The sequence below is a fragment of the Buceros rhinoceros genome, unplaced genomic scaffold (genome assembly GCF_000710305.1).
Source record: "Buceros rhinoceros silvestris isolate BGI_N320 unplaced genomic scaffold, ASM71030v1 scaffold38307, whole genome shotgun sequence".
Classification (NCBI taxonomy): Eukaryota; Metazoa; Chordata; class Aves; order Bucerotiformes; family Bucerotidae; genus Buceros; species Buceros rhinoceros.
In genome coordinates, this window is record NW_010422292.1 from 49,639 (window position 1) to 66,698 (window position 17,060).

General features: G+C 40.2%; 1 protein-coding gene across 1 annotated transcript in view; it reads right to left on the reverse strand.

Annotated features, from left to right (window-relative positions):
- The window catches only part of LOC104496812 (probable phospholipid-transporting ATPase IIB), a gene marked incomplete at its 5' end in the record, with an annotated part of 46,114 nt that extends 31,491 nt beyond the window's left edge, over positions 1-14,623 (reverse strand). Inside the window, 2 exons of the mRNA XM_010139979.1 lie at positions 4,712-4,854; positions 14,463-14,623. Of these exons, the coding sequence (XP_010138281.1) occupies positions 4,712-4,854; positions 14,463-14,623 (304 nt within the window). The remainder of the gene's footprint in view (positions 1-4,711; positions 4,855-14,462) is intronic.
- Positions 14,624-17,060: the final 2,437 nt, after the last annotated feature.

The window sequence follows — 17,060 nt, forward strand, 5'->3', positions numbered from 1 at the left end:
ACAATTGTATCATTAAACACAGAGTAAAGCAGGCTAAGAGGAAATTAATTTCTAAGCAAAAAGTCCTGAAGGCATCATTCCTTGGGTGGCAACAGATGTGATTCACAACAGAGCAGTGGAGGGTTTTTCATTTTGTTTTTGAGAAGCAGATGCAGATCTTTCTGATCCTATATTACTAGACGGCAATTTGGACCAATACCAACAGTCTAAAAAGGCCAAAACAAAAGAGCAAGAAAATGTAGAGCAGAAGAATTAGTAACTTTGAGAAATGGAAAGGGTGAGTAACTTTTCATAAAACATGGGCACTTCCTGTGAGCTGTTTTCTTAGACAGATGAAAAGTCAGTGTAAATGTGAACATTTCTGTGGGAACTTCAAGGGAGATCAGGTCCAGCTCTCTTAATAATTAGACTGTTGGCAACAAATCTGGAGATACAAGTTCTTTAGGTGAACCCTGGAAATAAATATAACCTGGTATAGAATGTAAAAAGTAAAAGAAAAAACTCATGGTAAACACACATAGACTGTCTGCTCGCTCAGCTGCTCCACTTACGAACAGGCCATAAACATAACCAGCACAAAACTTCCACCCCAAGTCCAGCACAACCCATTAAGAACGAGGGCAAAGACAGAGACAGCCCTCGAAGTATATTTATTCTTTCCTGGGCAGAAGGTAACAGTGATGGCAGTTACGAATAGCAGTAGCTACTTCCTCTGCATCTTCCACCTCCCGCGAGGATGACAGCAATATCTAAGAGCACATCCATACTCAGTGGATACACCATGTTATTTTCAGCTGATGAGAGTCCAACAGAAGCCACAAAGCAAGGATTCCTTTGACTGATCTACTTTGAGTGCACGTCTGGAAGCTTCATGGAGGATCTCTCCATCAAAACCTTCCATTCCTTGTCTGCTCTACTCATCCTGCAGCCTTAGTGGTACCGGAAATCAGAGGTAGAGGAAGCGTAAGGGCAACAGCGTGAATACACACCCATCGAAGTGAAGTGAGGAGACATTGTTCCACCACCATTTTTCTTAAGTACACCTCCTCTGTGGTAGCTTATGCTTAACAGATAAAGACTTAATTGAAGGATACCTTAGAAGATTAATTTTCAGAAACAATTATCACTACATACATTACATTAGGCACATATAATGAAAAAGCCCATACACACCAACCTCTAACATAAAGCTTTCTCAGAAAAATCAAGAATCCCATTGCTCTATGCATCTGTTCAACTATTATATCTGTTAAGTATCTCATTTGGTCCAAACGGCCGCTACAATGTTAATTACAGAACTCAAATATAAGTGTATGTGTTAGTAAATAACTACGCTTGGAAGACACCATGCGTTTGTTTTAGCTGAACGCTCTGCTAAGTCGTTGTGAACAGCAGAAGGTTTGCCATCCCACATCCTAGGCAACAAAAATGTTCAGTAAATATTGCCAACTATCTTTATTTTTCTTCCACGGTTAGAATCTTTCTGCACCCTGGAGAGGCTGTGACAGCACACTCGGCTGCCCTTGGAACATGCTGGAAACTGCTCCCCCCGGTAACTGCACCCCCCGCCATAACGGATGACGCCTTTCTGTCAAACTTATATGTGATTCAAGTCCAAACAACATGGCATTTTGGGTAATGGATGCTATAATTAAAATGTGAGTCCTAAAAAACCTGTTGTTTTAGTGGGTGTTTTCAGTAATAGCTTTGTTCTACATGAAGATAAAAACTCCCTAACAAAGGAATTAATGTATGGCTTTAATAGGCTGCACCCTGAGTTAAGTTTTAAAATTTATGAGTTCTCTGCAGCATTGTTCTTTAAACAATGGCATTGTCAAATGCAACCAGTGAGAAGATTAAAGTTCTCCCAGCAGATTAAGTACAAATTATCTGTCCTCCTGTTTCAGCATCATTTGTTCATTTATCACATAACGTCTAGTACTTCTGGTCAGTGTCAATATGCTCTGCATCCTCGCAGTTAACAGATGTCTTCTCTTGTCGAATGAATTACTTTATGTTTCACGCACTGGTGGCCGCAGATGTGTCACTATAGCAACATCATTAATTTCAGATCTTACCGGAAACATGCACTCCAATCAAACCTAATTATACCACATCGCTTTCTTGTCCCACAATAAGGAAACTATAATGCAATTATTGGGATACTTCATTTTCTATTCTACTGTGGCAAATGAGAGAGCCACTGTGATGGACGCTTCTTGTCAAAAAGCTTATTGATGAAGCACAAACCCAATTTACAATCATATAAAGGACTACCTTGCAATTATGTTAGTAATGCAATGCTCCTCAGACTCAACAACTAATTCTCAATCACTTCCAGCCAAGCTTGGACCACAGTTTAAGATTTTTGCAGGTGGTTCTCTGGGTTCCTTTTTATTTTCAATACTGAGAAAAACTTCACCTAGTTTACATTTAACTAGACCAGCCTTCCAGTTCTGCTTTTCAGTAGCACCCACTTAAGAGGGATGGCTACAAAACCAGCTTCTTCCTCCTCTGACAGCCAAGCCACCTTAGCTGGGTAGAAGAGAGTCAACTGGTGCACATGACTAGAACTGCAAACTGAAGCAAGCTTCTCATGAGCAGGCTATAATCTTGTAATGGCCATCATGGATTAACTGTACCCATCCTGTTCACTACCCAACAGCACGTTTCACACTTCTGATAAAATGCAGAATGAGAACAAGTGCATGCAGAGGAGGAAACTGGAAGCAGCTACCGATAAACTCAAGTAAAAGGTACACTGGCTATGTATTTGTCCAGAATTAGAAGTTTAAAATTTGCAGGGCACTGAAGACTAAAAAAATTGAGCAGTGTTTGCAGGCACAACCTGAAGAACATGGTCTTCAAGGTCAGTGTTCTGGAGCTGGTGATGCCTGCTGGACTTCAGGCTTATCGTCACTTACATCAGCTTTCAGCTAACACTCGGCTAAAAGTGCGGAGGGTGAGACCGCTGGCTCTTAGTCCAGCATGTTTTGGAACCGCTGCCCTACAATAGTGCTCTTGTTTTCACTGTTACATCATTAACTTAGAGATTCAGACCTTCCTCCAGAACTCTCCACACTTCAGAGCTCTGAAGAGCCTTGGGGGTTGAATACTAGCAAGCTTCCAAACCACACACAAACGTATTTGCTGGTAAAAGCCTTTTAACATTTGTCGATTTAGGCCCTTTTAAGTGCCCTCTGTGAAAGGCCAGAATACAAGTGCTGCTTCTTAAAATTAAACAGAACTACTGGGATTGCAAGTGGTAAGACGTGGGTTGAAAAAACAGCTTGCTTCTCTGTGGATATGGAAGTCAATGAAACGTATCCTTTCAAAGCTTTATAGATTTAACACAATATTTTTTGCTTTGAAAAACCCAGTATCACTAAATTTTATGTTGACAAGAAAAAACATCTTTAAAGGAAAAAAATTTGGTTGTCCCTCTAGAAGTAGAACTGCAGCAGGTTTTTTGTTTGTTTGTTTTCCTTTTTCAAGCAGTCTTATATTTCTCATACAGCTTGAGGAAAAGATGTCAGCACCTGATCCTTGTGCCTCAGAATACAAGCCGGTCACCAGAGTCAGAACATAATTCCTGCATTATAGAGCTGGGTGAACAAACTGTGAGCATTGTTTTAGCAAGCCTCTAAGGCCTTTCGGTGCAGTCTGAGTAAGCAGAACACCTCAACACTTGAACTGCACTTCCAGTTTCATGTGGTAACTGCATTCTCTATCCGGAAAGTCTGAGAAGAGGATACTGGGTTTGCCTACAAAGTAGTGGTTTAGGTGAATGAACTCTACTGCATTGTTCTGAAATTCTTTTTTTTTTTTTTTTTGAACGTGATTCCCTTTTTCCAAACATACGCTGTAAATTACATATTTCAAGCCTTCAATGAGACAGCACTCAAAGTTACATAAATTATCATGATGAAGTGTGCAATTAAAATCAATAAACAGTTTCAAATAGTATACAATTCATTAGCTAACTGAAATAAAACTTGTTAAAAGAAGAATGGTTCACTTGCTTTGAAGAATTACCACACTATAATTAGCAAAACACTTTTCTACATGCTAAGAAAGAAGGAAGCACTTGTCTTTGTTTTACGAAAGAGAAGAACAGCATTCGGAAATGTGTGTAGGGTAACTTATGTACCTATAGAAAAAAGTGTGTTTTGAAAATGGGACAATACACTAAATTTACATTTCATTTCAAAATTGAGGGAACGAGAACTGCTCTTTGTAACGTAAAGAACAACTAACTTCACGGGGATAACGAGTGTCATTTTGGAGGCTGATCTTACCACTTGGTTTGGAATCGACTTGCTCTCTCAAGGCCGTTTGTAACCGTTACTGTCATACGACATTGCAGTAGAAGTGAGGTGCAGACAAACCAGCATTCCGAGCGCAAAACCAGAGTCCTTTCAGAGTCAGATACACAGTCCTTTTACTCATGCTATCCAGAGTTCTGTTACTATAGCAGGAGTGTTCCCACTGGAACACATCACATCACCATCAAATGCTGACTTCCACGGCTAGGTGCCAGCCTACATAAGCCTATAGGTACTGGTACAAAGTCCTCAGGCACATGCTTAAATTTTACTGAAAAATAAAAATCAGTATCTAAATCTACCCTTACATTAACATATTCAAACATAGAATCAAGTTCAGAAGCATTATAGAAGTCATCACATTTCAGAATTGTAACCTGATATACCTGTTTTATCCGTTAGTAAATAAACTAATCGTCCCAACTCTTCTGGTATGGTGCTAGTTCGAACAACTGTTCCAGGAATATTGTCATCTTTCATAATCATCCACCCATAGGCTGCCTTACCCATGTCCAAGTTCACACGTAAACTGCAAAGGAAATTCATACCATAATCAGTGTGAATATTAGGCAAAGGGAAAGTTACAACCATAACAATAAAACTGTTTTAGGATAAAGCTCTTTTTAGGATACCTGAAAAAAAAAAATTAATCTTAAAACTATATGCAACAAAAGTTTTTGAACAATGCTTGGTCTATGTCAGTAAAGTACACATCACATTAGAAAGTCAGGCTCCATCCCAGACTTTCGGAAGCTGCTGCAATACAAACAAATGCAACACTTTGTCCACCAAGTATTGATATAATTACACTACTGCACTTAGAGGAGAATATTGTACCGACTTTATCAATAAGCCCAGATCACTAGTCGAGTCACAGTTCTGAACTGTTAAAAAAACCCAACACCTATGCTTTCTTTACCATGTCAAAGTACAAATACTTCTGTTCCTCTTCAAGTCACTGTTTTTGAAAAAAACTAATTTTTTCTTTATGAAAGGACAACTGCATTTGTCACCTTCTCCCTCCCACCACCACCAACCCACCGAGTCACTGTCCTTCCCCAAATGCAGTTACAGAAGCTGTCTATGGCAAAAAGCAGCAAAATGCACCCTCAAGTGACAGCGCATGGGCTGGAGCTGCTCCTGCCATCAGCAGTACGGAGCCTTTGGTAGCTCTGCACTAGAAACTGTAATTTGCAGCAAGTTTTACTGCTTATACAGAGAATTGCAGAATCACAAGTATTTTTTTTTCCAGTTCACTCGGTGTCTGCATACTTACTTGTTAATATTTCCATGGCTAAGTCATACAAGAATTAATTGCCCTTGCACTTTGCACTCCTACAGTATAATAAAAATCTTCACTCAGGATGGTGAGAAATAACTTTAATCACATTCCTTTTCCCCCAAATGAAACACTCCAACTCGGAACTCTAAGCCACCTTGTTCTAAAACTTTAAAATGCTCCTTTCCTTTAGCTATTGCTACCGTGTCCAAGGAACGGTGACTGAGGAACACGCAGGCAGACGTTCATTTCTGTTGACTCTGCTGCTACAGAAAGACTGAAAAACCAGCTAGGAAAGGGTCTAGGGGAAATGTTTGCAGCTAATTCACCGAGGCACAGGACTCAGATTCCCAAGTTTAGTAACAGGTTTACAGTAACGTGACTCTTAAAATTGTTCAAAGGTACGTATTGAGGTCAAAACACTGCTAACGCACATCAGAGCTTCCTTAACATGCGTGAGGTGCTGCTTTACGGCATAAACAAAACAGCAGCCAAACAGCTTTCTTGCAGCCACCACGACTGTTGTGAACTACCTGAGGTAAGGGTGGAGCGAACAGTGAGTCACAACCTGACGTGTCCCGTCAAAAAGAGATGCATTTAGCTAGAATTGTGAGAACATCCCACAATTTCAGCACTCGCTGAAAAGATTCAGGTTTATTCCACACCCCCTCCTTTCTGGATTTGTACAGAACAACATATGTTCCAGCACAGAAAGAAACAAGCCTTTTTGATACAAGGTTCTTGACCATTCAAGATGGCATTTTGTTCTTTAACTAGCTCTTATTTCCCATTAAAATCAGCACCAACAAACCATCCTTCTACCTGATGATACACCCCAACTAGTTTTGCAATATCATACCTAACTCCAGCTGTCTTCAGACACGTAAATATATTTTTAAAAATTGGGAAAGACCTCAGAAGGCAGACTCTACCAGATTCTTATTACTGAAAATGCTACAGTATAAAAAAAACCAGGAAGTCACTCACCTCACACCGGTTAACTACAGTTTTACACTGTCCTTCTCAATCCAGAGCCAGTACTGAGTAACCAGTATTTTTATTAGGTACGTCTGTTAACTTGCAGAGTTAGAGAGGGTGTAGGAACCAGTGCAGCACACTTCACATTGGGATGATGCATTAGTCAACAGCAAAAGGTATTCCTCTTTGGGATGAGAATCTGCTAGTTAGCCAGTCGGGTACAAAGGATGCTGTCTAGCTCAAGAGAAACACAAGCACACTTACTCTAAGAACAGCAGGACCCTTCCTCCAGCCAGGAGGAAGCAGAGTAAGTGAGGGATGAAAGCTGCTCGTCACCCCACTTCACAGAGGCACTTGGGTTATAAGTACTCTTTTTTCTGCCTGTGCTACTGAGACAGGAATTCTGTGGTGAAAGCCCTATCTAAGAGCTGCAATCTCAGGCAACAGGCACCCAAGGAGAGAAACCCACAGGGTGCTCTGCCAACGGAGACCCACAAAGTCACCCAGACAGGAAAAGTCTGTTTCAGTGATACTCAATCAGAACAGTCTCGCAAAGCCAAGTGCAGTTTATACCTTCACTTGCACTGTTTATTAGCATGTATGTTACCTGATTTTGATGTTCTGAATATTCTTTATACGCATTTAATTAAAATCTCACTTAAATATAAGTTAGAGGTAAGAAAAAAGAGACAGCTGCTCTTGCAGAGCGGTGAGGACAAATCTGTATTTCAGGGCATCAAGGCATTTTAGGAATTCCCCATGCCTTTCAGCATGCCCTGCTCAGTGGAACGGAGGGCACCCTCTTCCTGCTGGTGGACCTACCAGAAAGCTGGCACCACTGGTCTCCAGAGAAATAATGACTCCCCAGGGACTAGCACAGTCCAACACAGCTTTCTGGCACACAGCGAGATAGCTGGTACGTGCTTGAATTGTTACAATGAATAAAGAATTAAACAGGAATAAAATAAACAAAAAATGAAGGCTATAGATGTATTTAGTATTAGTTCTAAAATCTGTACGCTGTATCCTGCTCTGACAAGGTTCCTTCACTTGGTGCTTGTTGTCTTACGAGGAAATTTTTGTCTTTGAAACCACTGTAGCTATCACCCAGCACATTATGGATGCTCTTGTAACACTAAAAATTGATGGAGGGTTATTAATACTGAGTTTGCTTTAGAAACAGGAAATCTCTCCAGCAGAGCTCCACAAGAATGGATAGAAATACTTGATGGAAAAGTCCAAGAATTTTTACATAGTAAGCCAAGGAGATACTAAGCTTATTCAATGCCAAGCTGCTTTTGGTGCCTGACAATATTCGCTATCATTTCTCATAAATCCTTTGTGGACTTTAAGAAACCTAATTATGAACAAAAACCATTTTAAATTCACCAGTTTTTAAATCTTTCTGAATTTAATCCAATTTAAAAGACTCCATATGTACCAGTTATCAACGAGCGTGTACAGAGCAGCATCACACATAGCATTAGCACACCGTTGCACCAGTAACTCTAATTGTTAGCAAGCCAATTAACACGCAGTCTTTAGACCCAGTATGTTAATACAGGTATCTGAAGGCTGTCGCAGAGAATGGGCATATTTCGTGAACATAATAGTGTGAAGTTTCTTGTCCCTCAACCTCAGCACTAGTCACCCCAGAGCAGGCACATCTAAGGCAACTTTCATCCAACCTGGGGATTTATTCCACTACGAGCCATGGTGGCATGTCTCTGCAACTCAGCTTCAGCACAAATCAATAACACATTGCAGAATCTACACTGCTTTCTACTACAAGGTAAAAGCAGATACTTTTGCTTTTATTCCCTCAAAAACATCAGTAGTGTTGCAGGTTAAACAAGTCAGTATTTACAGGACTTCTACGTCTCATTTTTTCCCAAATGGGAATGACATTAGGTCACTTCCTAAACATTTCTGATTTATTTTTTAGTCAAAACAGTCAAATTTGGCAGTAAGCAAGGGCCTGCACTGAGAAAGTTTCAGACATTTAGAAACTCCAGAAGCATTCTGCCTTTCACGACTCAGTGAAAAGCTATCAAGACCTAATGAAGGCAGCAAAGACAATTTTGTGAACAAAGTGATATACCGTGCCTAATAAAATTCAAGTATGAATTTGAATCAAAATCGTATGATGGTTTTATTTGGGCTCTGGAGGGCAGGAAGGATTTCCTGAGCAGCTCTGTAGACAAGCAGAAGTTTCAGAGCAAAACCAAAAGCCCTGACAAAACTCCAGCTATAGCATGAGTGCCCATAAGCGGCATCCAATTTGTAAAATAAATGAAGTAACTGAGATGTCATCTTTTTATTTTCAGGACTTAAGTGCAATAACGGAAATTGTCTTTGGGTCATGCTAGTACCCAAAGCCGTACCCAACCCCTTATGGCTATACCCCTAACCATCCCATATTCCTCCCTGCTTGAAACAGCCATAAACTGTACACAGACGTATGCATTATCCACAATCTAGAAAACAATATGGAATACTTTTAAAATTATTGGTCAAGGAACAACCAAAACTGTACTTCAACATGCCTGGAAAGTTAAATCTTCAGAGAAAGTGATTTTTGGAGCCCAATTTATATTAACTGGGACTAAACAAATAAAAAAATAAGTAACTTATTTAAAATGCAATATTCTATCAAGATCTAAATAAATATAAAGGAACCCATAGTTCATCTCTTTAATCTCCCCTAATTCCCCTTCTCCCATATTTTATGTGGAGAGCAAATTTGAATATAATATTGCTTTTGTGTTTAAATCAGTCTATCAATTTCATTTAGCTTTCTCTGCTCTCTGTCTGATACCCCTAAGAGTCGTCTCAGGTCTGTGTTCTTGTTTGCTTCACGACTGGTCTTGTTAATTCTCTTGGACTATTTTTTCTGAGTTTTGTCTCCTATGTAAGCATATAAAAGGAAATGAAAGAAGGTACACAGAGCACAGAAAGCCCAGGCAATGAACCTAACTTTAGAAGATAACCCAATGCCACGCATTTATGATTAAATATGTGTGGCAAAAAGCTGCATATTGCTCCAGTGCATGGCACGTGTAGTTTTTCAAGGGCCACATGCAAGCTAGGTACGCGTAATTAGGTGTTGTAACACAAGTAGAACTTTAAACCTCAGGAGGAAATCAGGGAATAATTAATGAGGAAATTAATCTATGAATTTTTCACAGGCCGAAAACCCAGAGGAGTGCAAAACACAAATGGAGCTCATATCAAAAGAGCGCCTTGACACCGGAAATGTTGCATGTGCAGCTCAGGATAACAGTGATTACTTCCTGTTAAAAACGAGTCTTTGCTATTTTCGCATTTATCAGGTCAGATGCCTTCTATCAATAAGCTTCTTACACAACGGCAACAATACTGACATTACACATCTAATACAAATAATCTTTACAACATTAATATTTTAGTGTATTCCAGACAAATTTGGCATAACTTTCTGTAGTAGTATTAGATTAAAAAGAGAAAAACTACTAGAAGCAAATGGGCAAACGTTGCATGGTTCAAGAGAAAAAAGATCAACTGCAATCGATTGTCACGAGCAGCTCTTTAGCTCTTCCGCACGGAGAGCTTCGCCATCAGGTATTCTGTCTGTGTACTGAGACTCCATACACCGATACGCCCTCACAGCGGTCCTGTAGCTACAGGAGCGCTCCACCAGCGACAGCACGAACTGCAACAGGAGGGGAGCAGCAGAGCTGCTCGCTGCTCTTGCATGGACACACCGGCTCCCTGGTCCTTGGGAACGCACCGGAATCCAGAGCTCTATGACCTGCATTTCTCTGGATATTAACGAATTGCAGATACAAGACTTCCTAGCAGTGTTTTCCTCGCTGCCTGCTGACAACAGACTGATGTAACCTGAAGGATTTTCCTCAAGTGCTCCTCTAAAAGACCCAGAAAAAAGCAGCTGGGAGCCAGGTAGTGCCCCAAAACTTCCCTAAAGCACAAGGCTGTTCCTTGCAGACATCTGGGACAGCTTATTTTGGCCAAAGGGCTCATTGACCAGGAGCCTTGGGGTGTCTGAAGGGAAGAACAAAAGACATTACAGCTTCTGCGTACACCAAAACTAAAGGATCCTCCTCAAGAGATGGCTGATGAAGCCCCTGTCAATCCAGTGTTGGCCTCGGCTGCCATTTTTGAACCCATCACTACGGCAGCTCGGAGGAGCTGATGAGGAGATGCTACAACTAAACGCCAGGGGAAAGGACAGAATTGCGTTGCAGTACGGCTCTCCAAGCGCCTGATCACTTTTTGTGCACCCAAGCACACAGTGGGATTTTCAGCTCAGCAGTTGAGAGTGGGTATCTCACATCCACATCGATTGAAGTCTCTTCTATTCCCTTGTACTTAAAAATACAAATATTGGTAATTAAAACTAAAACAACTGATCAGATTAGTAGCTGCAAAGACTTATGCGATCTATACTGGAATTTTAAATGTGTACAGCAAATGTCTACAGTTCCACGCAAAAGGGAAATTAAACTCTCCTGATAAAAATGTATGCCTGACTTAAATATATATATGTATACAATTAAAAAGAATGTATCTATAACCACAGTATTAGAGTTGAAAAAAAAAAAAAAGGGAAACATCACAGGCCTAAGAACTTCCACGCTGGTATCACAAAGACAGGGGGACAACAGCAGGGACAGACCCGAGGACACGTGCTCATGCACTGCCCGCAACCCGCTCTGTGACAACTGCACTAGGTGACAGAGCCGCACAAGATCCTGTAAACTAACAGAGAATGTAATTCAGTCAATGATTTATTCAAAACAAGTAAAAAATCGTCTCAGCCACACTGGGGGAACCTATGGAGAGGCATTAACACATCTTAAACCACCTAGAGCCAACTAGAAAAAGCCTAAGAATATTGAGGAACACGGAAAAACCCAGGGAATGGGTGGGCATAATCCTAGAGGGATTTATTTCGCTTTGGACAGTCTGCCAAGGGCTTGCTCTCTATCCTGCTTTCCCAACAGACTTTGAGAAATTCAAACAGATGAACTGTGTATGGAGGCAGATTGTCTCTGCAGGCTCCCTGGCCTCTGCTTCCTCCATGGAGGAGGGGGGGGAGGGGAAGAAACATCAGCAACAGAAATGTTTAAATGTTTAAAGGGCCAAATATTTCTGGAGGTGTGGGGCGCTTCAGAACATTTTGTGCACAATGGTTCTAACTTACAACCAGCTCAGAGCTGGGCTAAGCTTCCAGTGTTTGTTTATTACTGCTCTTTCTTCGCTTTGCCTGACTCCTGTACACTACAGAATGTGTACAATGTTGGGGACTGGGGTTTTGAGAGGGGGGACAGCTGGTGGCCATTGGGATATTTTTTGTTTCATTGTGTTGGTTGGGTTGGGTTTTTTAGAGTCGGTTTACGTTTTTATTTCAGAAGTCTCACGTGCCCTGTAGAAATACCTTTCACACACTGAGCTTGAGGAGTATTTAGGATGCAGCTGAATCACAAGTAACGAACTGCTCCCTTGAGCAAAAATTCCTAATTCCTATTAATTACAGGAGAGGCTGCTCAGAGATCAGCTAACTCTGCTAACAGCTACCTCTCCTGATGATCCTGATGATCTCCACCAAGCATCAAGTCCGGCCATGGAAAATTATTTTTATTGCATACCTGGAATTTCCCTTGCCCTACAAACCAAAAGCCAAACAACTGCAAAACCACTCCAAATTCAGAAGCTTTCACAATTCTCTAAACCCATCAATCAGCACATTTCACGCGTGCATGAGTTCAGATATGCTTTGCCTCTACCAGTCAATCCTAATATTCCTCTCTCTCATTTCCTTTACCTGTGAAAAGCTCCATTATTTGCCCCATAATAATGATTTTTAAAATTATGCCATTTTCATGCATAACATTCAGAAGAGTTTTGAGATATTTGAACACTGGCACGACTGGAGTTGTTTAGTTTGCTGACACTGTGGGAAGTGATCCTGTATACGAATGGTCTGAATTGAAGAAAAGTTGGTATAGAAATGGATAAACCTCTAGAGAAAAGCATTCTCTAACAGATTCCCGTTAGAAGTTTTACTCACTGCATTCCAGTGAGTGACTACACGGTCCTTCTCAGAACTAAACCAATCTCATTCTCTAATACTTCTGTTTGGCATATTAACTTCCATAAGAAATTGAAAAATGGGATTAGGTGTATCCTAGAAATTATTTTTTGAAAAGAACTACTCCACAAATCCACGAAACAGCATCTTTAAATTAAAAACGGGCTGCTCAATCATCATGTTTTTCAGTGGCATATGTTGACCTGTCAATACAGAGTCAAATTTACTTATGCTGCCTATATGCTCTTAAATCCTCTTGCATCCAGTAACAAAGCTATAGCTGTCTTTTAACTCTTTTAATGAGTTTTGGCTTAGCATGTTTATTATGGAAGAACACAGCGACCGACAAGTAATCCTTTATACTCTTAGCTCAGTTCTCCCTTCCCCTACATGTCTTCAATGATTAAGTGCATCTTTCAGCTATATGCAGACGTCACTTGCAGCACTTCTTGCCTCTTTACATGGCTAAGTTGCTTTAGTTCTCAATAACTGTGTGAATAGGGGGAATGACAACAAAACCTGAACAGCAGCATCATACAAGTAGAAAGAGAGTTATGACTGTCAAGTGTTTAGAACATCACAAAACTGAAACATGACAGTGTAAATACAAAATAAGAGCCGGTTAATGGAAGCGGAAACTGTTCTAAGATGGCCAGTTCCTGCACTGAGATCTCCTCAGCTTCCCAGGAGATTTGCTGGAACCACCTTCTTCGACTTCCCAAAAGAATCAGTTGCTGTCACAGCACAGAAGTAGTATAAAACCACAAGTGCTTTAAGTTATAAAACCTTAAGACAGATACTTCCTGAGTATCAAGTGGTCAAACGCGGTGCCTCCTTCACGTGGATATGTACTTAAACTGTGTGAACACAGGAACACGTAAGTCCTGTAAAGCTTAGATTAAAATAACTAATGAAATCCTCCTGGGTTTTTTTGTTTTGGTTTTTTTTCTCTTATTCTATGTGGATTTAAATATTGTGTGCAAACCTGATGGGATCGGTCTTAAAACTACCTACAGTTTAGTTGCTGCAGACTGTGCCTAGCCACTGGGCTTAGTGAATGCCTTATGCCAAACTGGAGTTCCAGTGAGCATCTTCAATGAACGGTCAACTTAATCTAAACACTGGTATTTCAACAGGAGAGAGCATTTCCATTTTGCAAAGGCAATACTTCAAGAAAAGAAATCCATTGCAGAGCCTGCGTTCACAGAAGACTCGATTACACACATGGGTATTATTTCCTGTTCCAGTTTATCTGCAATTTGAATATACAGTACTCATGCCTAATGAATTAATTCATTCAGGGCAGTCTCTACTTGGTTACACATGCTAAGCCCTCTCACTGTAAAAGTGCACCTACACTACTCAGCCATTTGATTTAAATTAATCACTGTTGAGGGAAAAGTCTGTATTTTAACCAGAGAAACTGTACATTTTCAGTACTTAAGGTGTTAAAACTAACATTCCACAATACACCTAACAGTTCATTAAAATACATGGTTCCTAAAACCACGTTCTCAAATATACCAAGATCGTATCCTTATTAATACATTTATGCTAGTAAAGGATTAGATATCCTGATTACTTCAGCAAGATGAACATTATACAGAAAAACACAACAGTATTGTTTTCTGTACAGCGATCCTTCAAGAATCAGCAGATTTGTTGGCACCTCTCCTTCGGCTTCCTGACAAGATCAATTCCCTTTGCAATGAGAAGCACGTATAAATTGCAAGAAAGCCACATTCAGTGAAATTGGACATCTGTGTTTTTCCTTCATTCTTATACCTACCTGATTGGGATGATATAGGAAAACAGGAGGAGGAACCGGAAAAGGTTGCGATACCATGGGCCTACAAACCCTTGCAAGGTTACCATAACAACTGACAGTGCAACTAAAGCCAGGAACAGGGCTTTGGTTAGTTGATTCAACTCCAGGTCCAGCAAGCCAACCTAGAAGAAGAAGTATAAATCAAGTTAGTTTTTTCTTAAACGGACACTTCTGCAAACAGTCAGCTATTACTGGCTTTCTTCCTACCTATTAAAAATCCACGTACTGGTAACAATTAACCACGCTTTGATAACTAAATTGATTGCTGCTCCTGTGCCTGCATGCAGTAGTTGCTCCCTGGTTACAGGTCACCAACAGTTCCCAGAATCAGGGTGAACCGTCCCAGCCAGGCTTTCGAATGCCTTCACGTCTGACACATCCTCCTCCAGCCCCTGATCCAGGACAAGAACCCAGGAGGGCGAAGGAGAAAAGACAACTAAAGATGGACAACTGAGCAGGAACCATTCTCTTCTGTCACGGATGCAGCACAAATACTGCCACCGTATGTTATATTTGTTGGGTAGATACTGCTCATCAACTGCTGGAAGATCAAGAACTTGTCAGATTCAAGAATCAGTGGACAATGCGACAGAACTACCATCTCATTCGTGTAACCGGTGTGCTATAACTTGTAACTGTGCTCCCACACCGATCTGCACATCTGAACTAAATTCAGAGGAATAATTAATTGTACGAAGCTTTCAGTTATTCAGTATGATAAACAACAACAGTCAAGTGGAACATCCATTGTTGGATCAAAGCAGCAAAACAGAGCTCTGACTTTTCACAAGTAAAAAGGTATTTGGTTGAGAAACCTTTTAGCAACACCATCAAGAGAGGCTGTCTTTGCCCCACTGTTTCTCACGAAAAAATATTTTTAAGCTGTGTAACTCAAGACCCTCACCATTTCAATCACGTCTGCTGTAGGCTAAGTATTTATACTCCACTTTTCGGGATGCCCTTGTAGCCAGTAAAATACGTGGGAAAATCATGTCAGGAAGAGTTTCCTAGGCCCCGTCACAGATGCCCCTTTTATCTCCGAGTCTTGCCAGTAAAACGTAACACTTCCTTAGATAACACAGAGTCTCTGCGAAAGAACCACTTTAAACATAGTTCTTTAAAAATTCCAGCAATCTTGCTTACCCAGGGGCTGTCCCGTCCCTAGAGAACCGGCAGCTGAGGACCACAGCGGAAGATTTATCAGCTGCATTTAGAAAGCAGCACAACGAGGACAAATATCTTGCAATTTCCGCTGCTTCAACTACTACATAGTTTATGCTTGAATTATTGAGAAAAATAGGGGTTTGGATTAAAATGAAGAAAAATTAAGCCGGGGAAGTAGAGCATGTTTCAAAGCCCAGATCTTTTCGCGTTGACAAAGGCAGCCTAAGTTTCAGGCCTCGCTGAGGATCAGATGAAGTCATTATTCATTCAGTCAGGGAAAAAAGACTCAATTACCTCAACCTAAAGATGCTATCAATGAATGCAAAGTGCATATTTTACTCTATTCATCCAAATCCCATTAAAAAGTGAAAGGAATGATTTAATCTGGCCTTCTAGAGTTGGTCTTTTTTTGTAATAAAATAAAGAATCACTGTCTTGCAATATGCATAACCACTACCTCACACTTTTTTTCCCCTGCATCACAGCAGTGAAAGCCTATCTCTCCCCTCAGCATCCCCCTGCCACCCCCCTGTAAAAACCCCACCCCAGAACAGAGATGAATAAAGAGCTTCTTTGGAAAGAACGCCACTTTTGGGACAGAAACATTAAATTTAGTCCACTGCACACTGATACGCAGCTAATTCAAAGCATTAATACCTTTCTAATTGATGAAGACAGATGTGAGTTTAAGGTCGGATCCAACAAAAATGTGTTGAAGAGAAATATTGAGAGAATAAAAAAGTTGATGATGAAAAATTTTCACGTGATAAATCTCTGGCACAAGAACATTTGGTTTGTTACTAATAATGTCATCCTTTTAAACAGAGACCGTACTATCGGCCATAGCCAATTTTAGTATTTTAATTTACCGTAACAAGCGAAGGCAATTGCAAAACCCTGCTTAAGCCACGCGAAGAAAGTAAGTTTTAATAGATATGCGTTCTCAATTTCTCAAAAATTAGTTACTATAATGTACTGAAATACACTTAATTAGTTTAATTCTCTGACTTTCCACTTAAACAACTTCTGCACTCAAACTAATGAAACACTGCTGAATTATCCGCGTACATTCCACGTGAAATTCACTGACAGTCTCTAAAATTCATCTGAATATTGGAAAAGTGGATACACTTCCTTTTAACTACATTGTGCTTTTATCAAAGCATTTGTAAAATACACCAACTTAAGAAATGGATTTCTTTCCTTTTGAAAATAATCATAACCAGGATAATTACGCCAATATAAGAAACAGAAGAGTTAAGAACTGGAGCAATTTCCCACATTTATTGCTATTTCCCATATTAGAAAAGCAAATTTTCTTCTACTTGTCATAATATTTGTTCTATTTGAAACAACTGTGTTAACAAAATTAAAAACACCACTGGAAATTTTAAT